Raw genomic sequence first — 15871 nt, 5'->3', positions numbered from 1 at the left:
TGTGAAAATGGTGTAATTATAGGTCATAAGATGTGGGTGTTAAGGGTGTTAGTGAGGGAAGCCAGAACTGTGTTATTTCTGATGGATTTTCCTAAATGTTAACTCATACAGAAACCTCTGCTGTGCTTGTAGTATAAATCTTTCATTAGAACTTGAGGGCATGTAATGCTGGGGCTTTTACATAACTAATTATTTCCTTTTATTTTTAAAGACAGTTTAGTCATTCCAGAACAGATTCCATCTGTTCGCTTCTGGTTCAGTTCTGGTGTAGTGGAGCTGTGTTTTGGTCATATTTAGCTGTTCAGTTTTGGGTTTTTTCCTTAGGTAGTTGATCATTCTAATGCCTTTTGCTTTAAAACCCACAAGAATTTGAACAGCCCTTAAACTGCTATCCAGAAAAGCATTAATGCATTGTTACTTCGTTTCAGGAGTTATTTTCTTTTTCAGTGGAGGTCCTTGCAATGACAGTGGGTTATTTTTGAATCTTGTGCTATGTGCTATACACACACAAAGAGACACACATGACAAAAATAGCTTTCAGAAGGTCCTTTGAAGGTTGCATTCACAAATTCCCTCTGGCATGGCTTGGGCTGGAACTTGAGGATGAAATCACTTATACTGGAGAAGCTTCATTTTAAGACTGTGTGAGGACTGTGATACAGTAGTGCTGCTTTGAGGAAGACAGGGCCACTGCACAAAACTTGTCACTAAATGATACACTGGGTGCTGTGATCCACCTGTGAAAATTGAAGCAGTATAAAGTGGCATCTCAAGCCTTTGCATAAGGGAAAAGTTTTGTTTGTCTGTTGGGTAATTTAACTGTAGTTCATCATGCCAATGTGGAACAAGAAAAACTGAAGCTTATGTGTTAGATATATAAACCTGATGCTCTTTTATGAGCCTTTCCTGCTTGCTTTCCTTCTCAGATTCAAAATAGTATTGGAAATAATCCCAGTAGCAATGCTTATGTGTGTAAGGTTGTTTTCTTTTTTTTACTTGTAGGCTAGTATAACTGCCTTCCTCCAGGAGGAACAATGTTGAGGTTCTCTTTTATCCCTGCTGTAAAAGGAGGGATTTTTCAAGTATTTTTTATAGCAGTTTGTTTTCTTTCCATGTCACCATTATCAGTGTGTACCAAATAACATTCCATACCACAGCACAGCCTACCAACAGAAAAGCTTTGAAAGAAGTTTTGTCAGCTCGATTCTGGGCTTGTCAAGTTGTTCATTATGTTGTTCTGAAAATAAAATACTACAATTCCTGCAAAATTATGATGTGGAAGTCATGGTTATAAGCTAGTAAAGCATCTCATGCAGAAAATCTTGAGAGCAGCTAATACACTCATTTGGGCCAGCATAGCTCATTCCCTTTGCGTTGGTGGAGTTATCAGGGAAAACAGTAGCACACAAGCTTCTGCACAGAATGAGAGGCCTCACTGGTCACCCCACTTTTGCCAGGCCACCCACTGGAGCTCTGCTTGCACCAGTGATCTGTAGTGCATCCATGGGAGGGGCTGTCAGGATCTCTGTGGCAGTCAAATGTGCCTCCAGCAGCAAAAGCAATTCTGGTTATGTGGCTTTAATAATATGTTGGTTTTGGGTAACGTGGAGATATCTCAGGTGTGGATATGAAGGAATGACTTCAAAAGCACAGCATAGAAAATTAGGGAATAAAAAGAGCTAGGAAAACATACTATTATAAACAAAGCAACTTTACCCCTCTGAGTTTTATAGACTACTCTATGGCAGGCTTTGCATTAAGCAAAGCTTGAGCAGGAAAAGATTTATTAATTTCCTAAGATCAGGATGGAATGTAAATCCAGGGTGTAATATAAAGAGATGGGAGTTTTGTTCTTTTGTGGGCTTTTTGATGATACACTTGGATATATCTGGTTAAATCATTCAAATAGCAAAGCATTTTTATATACAGCACCTTAGGTGATTTAATTAATATGCATTGCTTTCTTTTCCTTCTTTTTCCTTCTCTTTGGTCTGTTTTACTTTGGTTTTAAATCCCACTTTGAAACACATGCTATCTTTCACATAAATTGAAGAGGAGCATGTGCAATCTTCTCCCAGTGTTTTACAGCCCTTCAAGTTAGGAGACTGTGGAATTGCATGCCTGAATGTTGTTTGTGCTTCTTCCCTGCTCAAAACTTTTTTTCTTTTGAACAGGAAAATTCAAGAGAGGAAGGCAGAGGTCTGGTTCACCAGGTGTCCAATGAAAGCAGACTGTCTATTGCTGACTCTCTCACAGAATTCTTTGATGCACAGGAAGTCCTGCTGTCTGCTAGTTCTTCAGAAAATGAGGTCTGAGCAAGGAGATTGATGTCATTCAGATGTATTTTCTTATCTGCTTATTGACTGGCAATCTTTCTGAGCCTTAACTGTACATCAGAAGATTGCCAGAAAATCTAAATTTTCAAAACTTTTAGAAATTAATATGTCATTTATATTTATTTGTTGTCATTGTCTCTTCACTGTAAAGGGTAGCAAGTATTATGAAGAAGTCTTACATACACAGTGAGGGAGATGGCAATTAAGGAGCTTGTATGCAGATACTGCAGACATGTAGTCTGCTTTGAGTCCATTATACAGGTGCCCAGGGAACTTGTATTTTTGCACCACAAAAAAAGTATTTTGCACCAAAAAAATACTTGTTCATACCTGTCCTTGTGGTACCTGGAGGTGCCTTGAGGCCGATGTCAAGCATATTGAAATTTATTAGATCTTTGTTTCCTCTCTTGAGTTCCATAAAAACCTTGAGTTTTGATATGAGGAAAGCCTTCTTGGTAGTGAAGCCGAGGAGAGGAAGCATGTCTCCACTGAAGTTAAAATTTCAATTATAGCAATCTCTCCCAAACTCAAACAGAGTGGAGCAAGGACTCCACTCTGAGAACATCTTAGCACTTTGTAGTACTTTTCTATAGCATTGAAAGACAGCTTGGACAGTTCAATTATATTAAAACAGTAATTGCAGCTGAAAGTAATAATGTCCACATGCACTTGGGATTACTTTAATGAGTGATATATCTTGCTTTTTTCCCCACCCCACACTCAGGTATCAGATGATGACTCATATGTAAGTGATATCAGTGATAATGCCTCAGAAGATAACCTAAGCAATGACATGGAGAATGAAAGACAAACTTTAGGTAAGTTCAGTGAGGTTTTTATGCCATGTTTTGAGAATTTTGTTTCTGCTTGTTTTGGATATTTTTTTCTTCTCTTACTAGATAATTTGATATTATGGGTTTTGAGATGTAAAAAGTCTGTGTTTTTTTCTCATATAGACTGAGATTGGTTTGGAAGAGCAGATTCCAGGTAATCTGCTTATCTGGGCACTGTTGATTAAGCAGGATGATGGATCTGTATCAGCAGGGAAACACCTCTTTCCTTGGCTTCTTTGAGTGACTCCCACTCTCTCTCAGTTTCTCATGGCCACAGGATTTTTCAAAGTAGTAAGGACCAGCTGCTTTCATTTTTTCAAAAAAGTTATTTTTCCTTGTCACACTGTTTTTTTCAGTCTGCAATTTAGCAACTGCATTCAGAAGTCCTGTTGTTTTAGAAGAACTCAGTGTTTAAAGGAACACTGGCAGCTCTGGTGCATGACCATAAGAATTTCTCTCTTGCTTGTATTACTCATGATAGTCTTGAGTAATACAAGCAAAAAAGGTACAGGCATAAGTACTTGATAATACCTATGCTAATATTTCCTCCTAATGGAAAGAGACTCAAAAAAAGGAGAAGAATTGGTCATTACAACCTATTTGGCTTTGTGCCTTCAACTCATTTCAGCTAACCACAATGTTCTTCCCAGTCTAACAATATATTTTTATTTTCAAAAAATGCTGAACAGTGATTTCTCACTAGCAGCTGTTTCCTGATCATCTCCAAGAACCAGCAGATTCCCATTAACTTAGGTAGTTTGATATGTATTCTGTAACTGGTCAAAATGAAGAAATTTCAAATTTTTCCTTTAAAATAGGAAAGGATACAAATGAATTTATTTCATGATCTGGACCATAGAAAGCTGTATTAATGTGGCAGTTAATCTTTTTTTAACAAAGGCTGTCACTGAAGCTCTTCAGTATAAGAAGCACCTCTGCATGCTTCTGGTACCTGCTATTTCTGTGCTTTGGGCAGCCTGCCACTGCCAATAATAGAAACCTGGATGTCATTTTCCTACAGGGCTTTAGCTGCACCATAAATTGTGGGATTATGACAAAATCCTCTGGCCACTGTAATGTAGAAGGTCAGATCAGATGTTGATAATGGTGCAGTTTGGCCTCAGAAGTCATTGATTCCCACTGGAGGTCAGATGTCTAAACCTCCTTTGGCATTCATCCTGTCTGTCACAGCTCCTACAAACCAGAACTGCCTGGGCCATTCTGTGATGGAGACTAGGCAAACTTCACTGCTTAGAAAATTTGGTATCTGAGTACTGAAGTTCTTGCTCCACTCTGTTTTTTCAGCAGCTTACCTCAATTAATGGACTGGTCCAGAATACGTAAATGAGCCAATTTGCATTCTGTTTTTGATCAGAAGCTGTCAAAAGACATAGCCAAATCCCATTTCTGGGAGCTCTTTTAAACAAGGATTTTAGCATTTACCTCATTCCTGAGGTATCTAAGGGAACATCCTTCCTTTTGGCCTCTTCTGATATGAAATAAATTCTTCCAATAGGGAAGTATAGAAGTGAGGTCCATAACTCTCAACAGTATAATTGTTTCAGGTAGGTTTTTGAACCCATAGTGCCCATGCCATTTTTTAAGCAAAAAGAAAGATAGAGGCAAGGAGCTGCAAATGGTTCATCTGACCTTGTTAGAGTAACTCAGTCATATGAGGTATTAGGAACTGGAGTTTGCCAGTGGTAAGAAAGATGGAAACTCCTTCCTCAAAACTCTGATGCTACTGATTACCTTTTAAATGTTCCCCGTGAGGCAGGGGCTGGGAGGCATGGCAGGCATGGAGAAGTTTGTCCTTGTGGTCAGCTGTCCCTGCTATAAGCACTGCTGATACCCTGCTTATGTCAGTGGCATAGAAGAGGAAGTACTGGTTAAGTGCATTTAAGTGCAGGGATTCTCCAGGCATGCGTAGCTCAGAAGGAGATGTGCAGCCCAGTGCGGGTTTAATTCCTTCAAGACAGAGCTGTGTGAGGAAAGCCAGAAAAGGACAGGGCTTGACAGACTGAGGTTATGCCTGGGTGTCTCCAAATAGTAACTGATCCTAAGGCAGGAGCTTCCTAGGTGCTCCTGAGGATGTGGAAAGATAAAATATGTTCTTGTAGTGGCAAACACACTCTGAAACAAAAGTGATGTACAGCTAAGCAATATAATCACTTCAGACTAGTGCCTGTTGTGGAAGCTTGTAGCTCTATTTGGATTTTGCTACAAATCCTATCATGGCACACTTAGAGCTATTTATCCTGTTCTGACTGCTTTGATACAGGAACACAGAGTTCAGATATTCATGTCAAGGACTCTTGACTTGAGTCCTTTTTTTTTTAAATCTTGAGCAAACCCATAGCTCTACAGTTGCTTCAGTTTTTGCATCCTTACAACATATCAGTTCTCCATCAATATATGGGGGGTATATCTCAAAGTAACATCACTAAATTTAAATGCTATGGGGAGCAATGTGGAAAAGCCTGAATGTAAATTCATGGTACAGTGAATTTCCCTGGTAGGAGTATGCAAAGAAGTAGGAAGAGATCAGTAGGAGTAGTTATTATCCTTGCATCTGTAAGTTACATCTTGCCTTCTGAGAAGTGTCAACTTAATTGAAGCTCTGTCAAGGAAGGAGGTTTTATATCCCCTAAACAGATAGGAATCCATCTCCGTTACAAATAAAATGGTTATAATATTTACTCTTTCAAATTCAGTGGAAAGCCTGAGCCTTTTCTTTCAGACTTTAAGGGAAAAGAAGGTCATTTTTATGCATTTCTTGTACTTGGCATTTTACTTCCGCTAATGCACATAAAATGTGATTCTTAATTTTGTCATTTTTATAACAGGCTATCTTCAAACCACAAGTGAAATACTTAAATGATTCGTGGGTGGAAGGAAGTTTTGACAGAAGGAAAGATGGTTGCATTTTAATGTATGTTTGCAGAGGGGGATGAAACTAAGAAAATGTGAATTTAATTGTTCTGCCACTTCCTTCCTTTTCAGATTGTATTTCTGAAAGCGGAATCGGATGTAATTCTAAACGGAGAACGTGTTTACCAGCTCCATGCCCTAACACCAGTAACATCAGCCTGTGGAATATCCTGAGGAATAACATAGGGAAGGATCTCTCCAAGGTGGCCATGCCTGTAGAGTTGAACGAGCCCCTGAACACGCTGCAGCGCCTCTGCGAGGAGCTGGAGTACAGCGAGCTCCTGGATACAGCGGCGCACACGCCAAACCCCTTCGAGCGCATGGTAAACTCCTGATTCCAAACTCTCAGAACACTCAACAGAGTGAGAATTAACATAAAAGCAGTGCTGAACAAGTGAAGATGTTCTAGTCCGTTGTTTTGTTTCTCTCAGCTGAGAGGCAAACTCTCCAAATGTCTGTACATACTCACACAGCCGCTATTTTTGACTATTCTGTTCCATTTCTGTTGCTTTTCCAGAAAGTCTCTCTCTCCTCAAGTACCTTGCTGTACTGCAAGTTTAAACAAGAAAGGAGCTTAGTTCTGTTTTGCAGCTCTTGCTCTCTAATATTAAAAATTACAACAAAAAGAGAGTGTGGGATTGAACTTAGTTCCCTCTCAAAGATGAAAGCTACAATAGATCTTTTTCAAGGGTGTCTGATGTGGTAACACATTTCTTCATAGAGATGCTGGATCTTCCAGCCTACATGACTGTGACATCTTTATATTAACTAAATGAGCTCCATTGTTTTTGTTAACTGGTTTTCTGAAGCTTTTGTGTTTATCCAAAATGTTCAAGATCTCAAAACCAGGCTGTATGCTGTATGTTGGGTACAATAATGATGTCATCCTCTTCCAGTGCAGAACCCTGAATTCTGCATTTGGCAAAAGAACAAGAGAGAAATGCATTTGTTGCTCTGCTTCCAGGTGTACAAGAGCTACTTAATATGCAATCCCATAAATAAAGGATTAGAAGCTCCCTAAATTCTCTTAAATGAGAGATAGAGATTTTCCCATAAATTGAATTAAGCCTTTCCAACTGAATGTATCTTATCTCAAAATGAGGTTATTAATGAGAGTAGGTAATCATGTTGAAATACTACTTGAAAAGTCTTTTTCCTCATTCTGATACTTTCAAGGGTTACAATTTAGGGCCTGTTCCCATGGTGTGGTCATTCAATGAAGGTTTCAGTCCACAGCATTTTGTGTTCTCTTGAGAACATATGCTAAAAGGAAAAGGAAATGAGCAGTAGTTGTTCAAAAGGGAGGGAAAAGAAGCCTTTTCCCTTCTCCCCACACCCAAGCATCTGGAAATTATCTCAGACTGGTGTATTCTTTGCCTTTGAGAAACTCCTCAAGCAAAATTTAATGCTAGCTGTTGCATAGTAATTGCAATAGTTCATAAAACAGCCTATCCTCAGTGGATTTGTTTTCTGAAACTGTGAAAAGAGAGTATCTACACTTTCACAAGATGAGGAAAAGGGAATGAAAAGAGGAAAAAAAGTGTTACAAAAAAGAATCAAACAACCCTGAATTCTAATTTCTCATGTTGTGCTTGAGTTGACAGCAAAAATTTGGAAGGGCTACCTGTGTGTCAGTCATGATCAACAGTTTCATGATTAGATAATAGCACCCAGTAGATAAAAAGCAATTTAAGTCAAACAGCATTAGAAATAGCAAAGCTGGTGAAAAATCATCCAATACTGCCTGTGCCATGTTTATGAAAAGGATAGTTGGTACTTTTATTAGTCACAGATGTAACTATAAAAACCAGTTATACTAAATTTAACAGTGACTTTAAGGTTACTTCTTTAAACTGTGTTGCAGAATGCTAAACTGTTTCAAACACTTTTCAGTTGATGAAATTTGCAGTATCTGACCCTAGAAATTCTATCCCTGACCTATTGAATGACTCTGAAAATTGAATAATCCTCTAATGTGTGAACTAGGGCTTAGCTTGCTGGAGGCATGCATGTCCGTAGCCTGCAAATGAAGGGGAAAATACAGAATCAGGATAAAGTTTGTTTTTATTTGTTTTGTGTCTGTTGTAAATTAATTAACCTAAGTCCCAAAAATGTACTTCCCAGGTGTACATAGCTGTCTTTGCAGTCTCTGCCTATGCATCCAGTTACTACCGAGCTGGAAGTAAGCCATTTAATCCTGTGCTTGGAGAAACCTATGAATGTATCCGTGAAGATAAGGGTTTCCAGTTCTTTGCAGAACAGGTATTGTATGCTGCAACCCTTAGAATTGCTACTTGATACACTGCTGAATTCTAAATGTGTGCCTGGAATTCTCCAGAATTACTGGCAAAATACAAGATTACTCTACATTACCTGAGCCCAGCAAAACCCAAGGGACTTTGCTGAATTATAAACAAAGGGAAATGTTTTTTGAGGAAAGTCTGCTAAATTTGGTGTGGAACATCACAACCAGCAGCTGACACTGGAGGAGCACAGGCTGGCAGGCTGCCTGCTCCAGTAACAAGATATCTTGGTTAAGTAGAGTGCAATTCCCCATGCTGAAATATGATCACAACCACAACAAAAATTTACATTCTTGTCATTTTCTTTTGTGTGTGATCATTAAAAATACTGTATCTTCAGCTGTTTAATGCCTTCTTTTATAACAAATGTATCCCTTGTATAAGTCAATCAACCACAAGTATTTCCAATGGCACCATGACTCTTTGTGCTTCCAAATACTTAGTAGGCTAAGCCTTGAGAATTTGCTACCACAGCCGAGTAGGTGAAGGATTTATACAGCACATCATGGTCTGAGTGTTTATGAAGATAATTCCCCAGTAGTAGAATAATTATTAAGTATGAGTGAAAAATACTAAATTCTAAATTTAAACCAGCCAAGCTACCAAAATTGCTTAACTTGAAACATATGTTAAAAAGATAAAACTCAAATACCTGGTGCCTGGTAGCAAAGTAAGAATGACTGAAAGCTGTCTCATTCTGTCTAGACATAAAAAAAAATACAAAAAGTGCAAGTGGGCAAAGGTGTGCAACCTAGAAATTTGATCAGAGAAAGACTTCTCAGAGGCTTCCTTTAGGAAATGAAAAGTGCTTTTTACTGCCTGTGAAGCACTTTGCACATTATGTTTTAGAATTGACAGAAAAGAATGTTATGTGATCTTTCCTTAGTCTCAGGAAATGTCACAGGCAAGAGTAAAAATGAGGGGGAAAAAAACCCAACAGGAAGTAATACAGTCAAAGCAAAAATCAAATTTAAAGTTCATGTATCTGGTTCATCACTGTGCTACTTCAGTACTAAAATGATGTGTATGGAGCATTGCAAGTATCAGCACAGCATCAAATTGGAGTAGCAAAGTGGTGAATAAAAGTTAGCGCTGAGTTTAATGTTACACTGAATTAAAGGAAGATATTTTCACTTGAATATTGGGTAAACCAGTACAAAGGCTAGTTTTTATTAAGAAGAATTTTACTACTTGAGCAGGCTTGTGCTATGTACAACTGTTGTTCTAATACGAGAAATAAGCGAGGTGAATTTAGAGTGGTAAATTTATTGTAAGAATATGGGGTAGAGGAATATTAGGAAGAGAGCACAGTATGGGAAGAAAAAAATTAATGCAGCTTGCAAGCATTAAATATTTCTCTTTACATCAGGAACAGTGGCTTATTGCTTGCACTAGCATTTTGGTGCTTGCTCCAGATACCTTGTTAGTGCAGGCAGAATGTAATTAATGGCACAGACTGACAGAAGATACAAAAGTAACAAAGATTCTGTTTTATCACTAGAGGGAGTTTAGAATAACTCCTGTAAGCACCATGACCTTACTCTGGAATTATAACAGTTTAACTGAGAGCTAAATTTAACCCACGTATTACAGTGACATCTGGGGTTAATCTGGGTACAGTATGTAAGAGAGAGAGAGAGAGTGTTGCTCTTGCTGAATTAGGCCATAGCTGAAAGTAATTAGTACTTCTTTCTTTTTTTTTTTAACCAAATAGAGGATGTTCAATAAATAACTGGATGCCTGTGGGAAAAAATGCTTAGTAAGAGATTTGTGAAATGAGTAATAAAAAAAAGTAAAAGTTGACTTAATTTTTTTGAGGTGATTTTTCATAGTGAAAAATAGCGGTCTGACTTGAAAATAAAGTTGCCCAAGGAACAGCAGGCATTGCACATCTTAAGAGCTGGTGCTGGTCAGTTGTTAATTGTGTTCACCCAGAGGGGAGAATTCAGGTTGAGGAGGAGTGGCTGCTCCTCCTTTCACTTTGTGCTTTTTTATTTACTGTTGCATTTTAATAGTCTGAATTGTTTATTTGCTCACAGTCCCTGCTTTGCTGGTTTGGTGGTTGCCCTAATTTCGGCACATGCTGCTGCCCAAAGGTGATGAAATGCAGTGCATGTGGTTAGAGTTTCACCTAGAAACACCTGGGGTGTCACTGCGGCACTGGTGGGGATTGCTGGATGGAATTTCCTGGCTTCATTTCTTCACCCCTGACCCCTTGGAGATGCTGATCACCGTCTGCTCCCTCATACTCAGGGTTTTGTGGTTATTCACTGTACAGGAGCTTTTGGCCCTTTCTTGTGTTTTTGGTTTTTTGAAAATTTTTGTCTGTGCACTCAAAGTGTGGTTTTTGTTAATCTGTTAAGAGGTCCTAAGGGTAAATTTAATTGTTACCTTAGAGACAATGTACAAAGTATATTGCTAGATTTTCACTGGAACAAAATCTCAGGCCTTTTAAAATAATTGTTTGCCATTTCTTTCAAGGTTTCTTGGGTCTGAGAGCCTTTATTAATCTCACTGCCTCCCCCTTCAGGACACAACTGCAAAGTGAAAACTAATGTTCAAATTGTAGATGCCATATGGGAATGAAGGAGAAAACGAACAAAAGAAGCCAAACCAAAAGAACTCTTCAAGTGTTCATATGTTAATCTGTTTTCCCCCTCTCTTTTCATGTCTTGCTATTAGGTCAGTCACCACCCACCTATTTCTGCATGCCATGCTGAATCTGTGAATTTTGCTTTTTGGCAAGGTAAGTCTTCAGTCTGTCATTTACTTTTACAATGTTCATAATGTTTTAATTGTATGTCTAACACAAAGTATCCAGAAATTAGGAAAAGTTGAAATTCCTTCCTTAAATTTGTATTAGAGTGGTTTTATGAAATCTTAGCCTATCCTTACTTGCATGTTTCTTACTTGGATCTTCTGCTATTATAAAAATTCTCAAGAGATTTTGCTTTGTTTGGATTTTTTTCATGTAACATTAATTGATTATTACTTTCATGTACAAATATCTGTTCTTCTTTAAAATCAGGTTTGTTTGGGGTGTTGGGGAGGGATGTTGTTTTTTAATAAAAAAGAATTGTATGTCAAGCTATTTATAAAACAAACAAGCCTGAAGACAGCATGAAAACACTACAGGTTAAATCCTGAACCTTGGCAATTCTTGTAAACCTGTTCTGAAAGCAATTTTCAGAAATGAGCATAACAGCAAGGGTAAATACATTTACCTTCTCTTTCTCTGCTGGCATTATTACAGTATGTAAGATTTTGTGCTATTTGACTACTGTTTTTTTTCCAAAGATGTGTGTTGGAGCTTTGTTTGCTGTGTACTGTAGTGAAGGTGTCAGCCAGTAACAGCACCTGTGTGATTAGATAATTTTGGAGTGCACACAAAACATAACCATGCCTTTTAACTCTCTTAAAATCCTTCACCCAGGGGTTTGTCAAATCACAATGTGGCCATATTGTCATCTTTTTTTTTCCTGATTGGCTCTGCTGACTTGATTATAGTTATTATAGATGGAGCCATACTGAACAGATATTGGAACCCATTAGTCTGGGCTTTATTATTCTGTGTAATTCTTTGCTTTGTAAATAAATACAGGGACACAAGAATCCTTTTGTTCATAACCCAAAAGCTAAGATGACCAAAAATTTATTCTGTAACTTGAACACTGTTTAAATAAGATCAGATAGCACCCTGTCTTAATAAAGATAAATGAGACTGATTTGTTTAACAGATTTTGACAACTCTTATCATTCAAATATTTTAACACTTCCATTTAGAGAATGAAGTTCTTCTAATGAGAGCTGAGAATCTGATTAATGTTAGAGTCTGAGATTTGGTCTTGATGGGCACAGGACATTCAATCAGGGTGCAGCAGGATTGGGGATTTTTGCTTGTTTTGTTTTTAAATATGGCTGGCTGAGCTTATGGGAGGGCTAGACAGTGACTTTTTTCCATTGTAAAGGCAATTTTAAAATGCTTTGACCTCTTGTAATGAGGCTACATTAACTTACATGGAAAGATTAACACCAGTTGAATCATAAAGGCAGCTCGTCAGTGAGTTCAGTTCTTTCTGTGTGCAAAGACCTTTTCACTTACTGTGTCACCTTCTCAGCTCAAAAGGAGACAGCAACATTGCCAGGGTAGTGCTGTCAACCCACCAGGCACTGACCTTAGTTCATGTGTTCCATCACCAAGGAATCTCCTGATCACATCTTGTGAACTGAAGACTGGGCTCTCACAGGCACCAATAGTTTGGAAATAGCTTTCCATGACTTAGGAAGCTGGCTCTGCTTTTGCAGAGGAGTGTCAACACATGAGCAGTGGAAATGAAGGAAGTTTCAGCTATTCCAGCATCTATGCATGAATTAGTGTGAGCACAGCTTTGAAATAACACTTTGCTTTTTCTCTTCTGTCCTAAAATTCTTGTGTGATCAAGTTGTACCCTGGCTCCCAAGATGTTTCCCACATCCTGATCTCTGTGGGACAGCTTTGCCATTTATGACAGCACAGAATTTGGCACAATCTGGTGATGCATTTTAACTGTTTAACTTCGTAGGGTGTACCCTTGCCCTTTCTCTTCCATCCCACTGCAGAAGAGAGACAGCCAGGACAGAATTTGCCTCAACATTACCATACTGGAAGTAGCTTTGGAGAACTTGTGCAGTGTAGGAATCACAAGAGAATCACTGTCACTGAAGATGCTGACCCAGCACCAGACTTCAAAGCCAAAAAACTCAAAAGGTCCTTTTCTCACATGATAAGAAAAGTAACTTCTTTGTGTGCAGAATTCTGCCCTATATCCCATTCTAGTCTTGGCAATGATAGGCAGCCCAGTGGGGCTCATTCCTCACTTGCACATACACACTCAGGGGATACCTGAGTAATTTCTTAGCTGCGGTTTCAGCATCCATCTCACAACCAGTGTAAGAGTTTCCCCCAGAATTACACAGGAAATGGTGTTTTGTTTTCCTTCTGTTATAACTAGCATCTTTTTGAGACTAGAGTTGAAGTTTCCCCTCTTTTTTAGGTTGGGCAGGGAATGGAGTTTCTAGAATCTAAAATAGGAAAGGTACTATTCCCTTGAGCTCTGAAGTTACTGTGAAAGTCACTGCCTGGTTATCTAGCCCAATTTAACTGTACACACATTTTGCCATGCTTCTCTCTGTTTCTTTCTCTTCCAGGTGCTTTAGCTCCATAAATTTGGCTAAACTTGCGTTGAGTTTTCTTATCTTTTTTATATTTTTGAAGAAAAGGCATGAGACTTGGACACCTCTTTCTGTGATTCAAACAAGATTTCAAAAGACCAGTTAAACTTACAGAGGGTGTTGGACTAAAACCCTCTGCCATTTTATGCCATTTGAAACCTTCTTTAGCCTCTTGACTGTGAATTTTCTTGTTATATTTTTGTATTTGAAATTCTGCTTTTGTCTTTGAAAATGTCTGCATTCATTGAATAGCAACTGAATTGCAGACAAGTATATGCTGCCTATGGTTTATTCAAATTCCTTTATTTTAAAAAAAATTTTGAGAGGACTGTTAAACATCTGTTACTTTGCTATTTAAATAACCAATATTATGATGAAAATCAAAAAAAGCAAACAGCAACAACACCAAACCCACCAGCATGTATTTGAAGGTCCCACAACATTCTTTGAACGCTTCTGTTGCACTTTGTTATTTTGAATTTCTTGAAAATAAAGTAGAGCCCAGAAAGAGAATGATTCACCTACCTGTGACTACCTTTTTTTTACTTCTTGTTCCAGATGTCAGATGGAAAAACAAATTCTGGGGGAAGTCCATGGAGATTGTTCCAGTTGGCACAACACACGTAACTCTTCCAGCGTAAGTGCTGCCACTGGGCTCTGCTGTTCCTGCACAGGCACTGGTGCTTGCACACACTGCAGCCACGCTCATTCAGAGGACAGCCAGCTCTGCTCTGCCCTTTGGAAGGACTGGGGGCTTTGAATTCATTTAAAGAGAAAAGGGGAGGAAGAAAGACCCCACCAAACCAAAACCAGAAGTGTAAATCAGAAGCACTGACTCTTTCAAAAGTTATGAAAAACAAACAATGAAAAAACCCCTTTACTTTTGTGTACCTTGAAAAAAGAAAATACCTTTTCATACTTTCTTTTTGAAAGTATGAAAAGGTATTTTCATACTTGAGTTGAATTTCAACTTTAATACATTTTAAACTCATGGGAAAAACTGTAGGGTAAAGGAAACTATGAATTATTTTGCTTGAGTATGGGTTTGGGGGAAGAGGTGGTGGTGTTCCTGTCTTTTTTAACTGTATTTGTAGGGACCCTGACACCATGGGATGTTCTGGGCTGTAGGCAAGGCAAACAACCATCATCACTGCAGAAATAATGACTGTAAGTGATAAGTAGAACCACTTACGTATGTGGTGTTCATTATCCAAGGAGGCAGCCACTGTAGTGAAGTGTCAAGTACAATTGGTTTGTTTCCTTTTGTTTTTTTAAATAAAAATCTGCAGTGTTTCAATGCTGGCTTGTCAGAGTGCCCATTATTGATGAGCAATTAAAATCCCTTAAAATTTGGCCTATATCCATCATGTTTGCAGAACCAGAGGTATAAAGATTGAGTATTGTTCCAATTAAATCTGTTTTCCAGTGAGAAAGTACAAAATTAATTAATCTGCTGTCCTGCCATCTGAAAAAAAAAAAAAACAACCAAAAACAACAAAGAATTCAAGTACCTAGCACTCATCAAATCAAGTATGTCTTTTTTTTTTTCAAGTGGATAAAGTTGTAGTCTAGTAAGATAGTATCCAAAAGGTGATGTATAAACCATGTTATGTTCATAGCACCTGCCCTAAGCTTTGAAATGAAAGGATGTGAATGAGTGCTCAGAGCCAAAATAATTAATATATTAGGGCCTATGATGGGCTGATGAACTGAGAAGCAATCTGATTCATGTGTGATCTCCATGTGTTGATTTGTATCCCTGTTTATTTGATACAGAATTGGGTACAAAAAAGGTGCCCAGGCTATGGGGAAAATTAAGCATTAGTATTAAGGTTCATTTTTAAACTAATGGATGTTTTTAGCATTTATGATAAGATGTGACATGCATAGGTAAGGGCAGAAAAACAAGTTACTGTGGGATAAATTGGCTGCATATCTGCAAGTCTGTACAAACTGTCCTTGTGTGTGCCCTTAGAAAGCAGCAAGTGAAAGCAAGTGATTAAGGGGAGGAAGGGAAAGATTCCAGTAACTTCACAAGGAAGTGTGTGAGGCACTTGCTGTGGGGCAAGTGGTGCTTTGTAAGTTTATATTTTACCTTACCTGTGGTGAGTTGGCCATCCACACCCAGAAGAAATTGTAGAATGTATGTCTTCATGAGACTTTCCTTTCCTTGATGCTTTATAAGGCTGTTTTATAAGAGCATCTACTTCCTTCATAGAAGGTGAAATGTTGCATTCACTATTGGTACTTGTTTATC

At 38.3% G+C, this 15871-nt stretch overlaps 1 protein-coding gene across 3 annotated transcripts in view; it reads left to right on the top strand.

The window, feature by feature from the left end:
* Positions 1-15871, top strand: part of OSBPL3 (oxysterol binding protein like 3) — an 84149-nt gene that overhangs the window by 60202 nt on the left and 8076 nt on the right. For all 3 annotated transcript variants that reach the window (XM_058817872.1, XM_058817795.1, XM_058817716.1), the window contains 6 exons: positions 2175-2309; positions 3061-3154; positions 6173-6423; positions 8225-8362; positions 11086-11149; positions 14173-14251. In XM_058817872.1, the coding sequence (XP_058673855.1) occupies positions 2175-2309; positions 3061-3154; positions 6173-6423; positions 8225-8362; positions 11086-11149; positions 14173-14251 (761 nt within the window). The remainder of the gene's footprint in view (positions 1-2174; positions 2310-3060; positions 3155-6172; positions 6424-8224; positions 8363-11085; positions 11150-14172; positions 14252-15871) is intronic.

This window comes from Ammospiza caudacuta, chromosome 1 (assembly GCF_027887145.1).
Source record: "Ammospiza caudacuta isolate bAmmCau1 chromosome 1, bAmmCau1.pri, whole genome shotgun sequence".
Lineage (NCBI taxonomy): Eukaryota > Metazoa > Chordata > Aves > Passeriformes > Passerellidae > Ammospiza > Ammospiza caudacuta.
The sequence above is the reverse complement of the archived record's forward strand: the minus strand, read 5'-3'. Positions and strand labels throughout refer to the sequence as shown.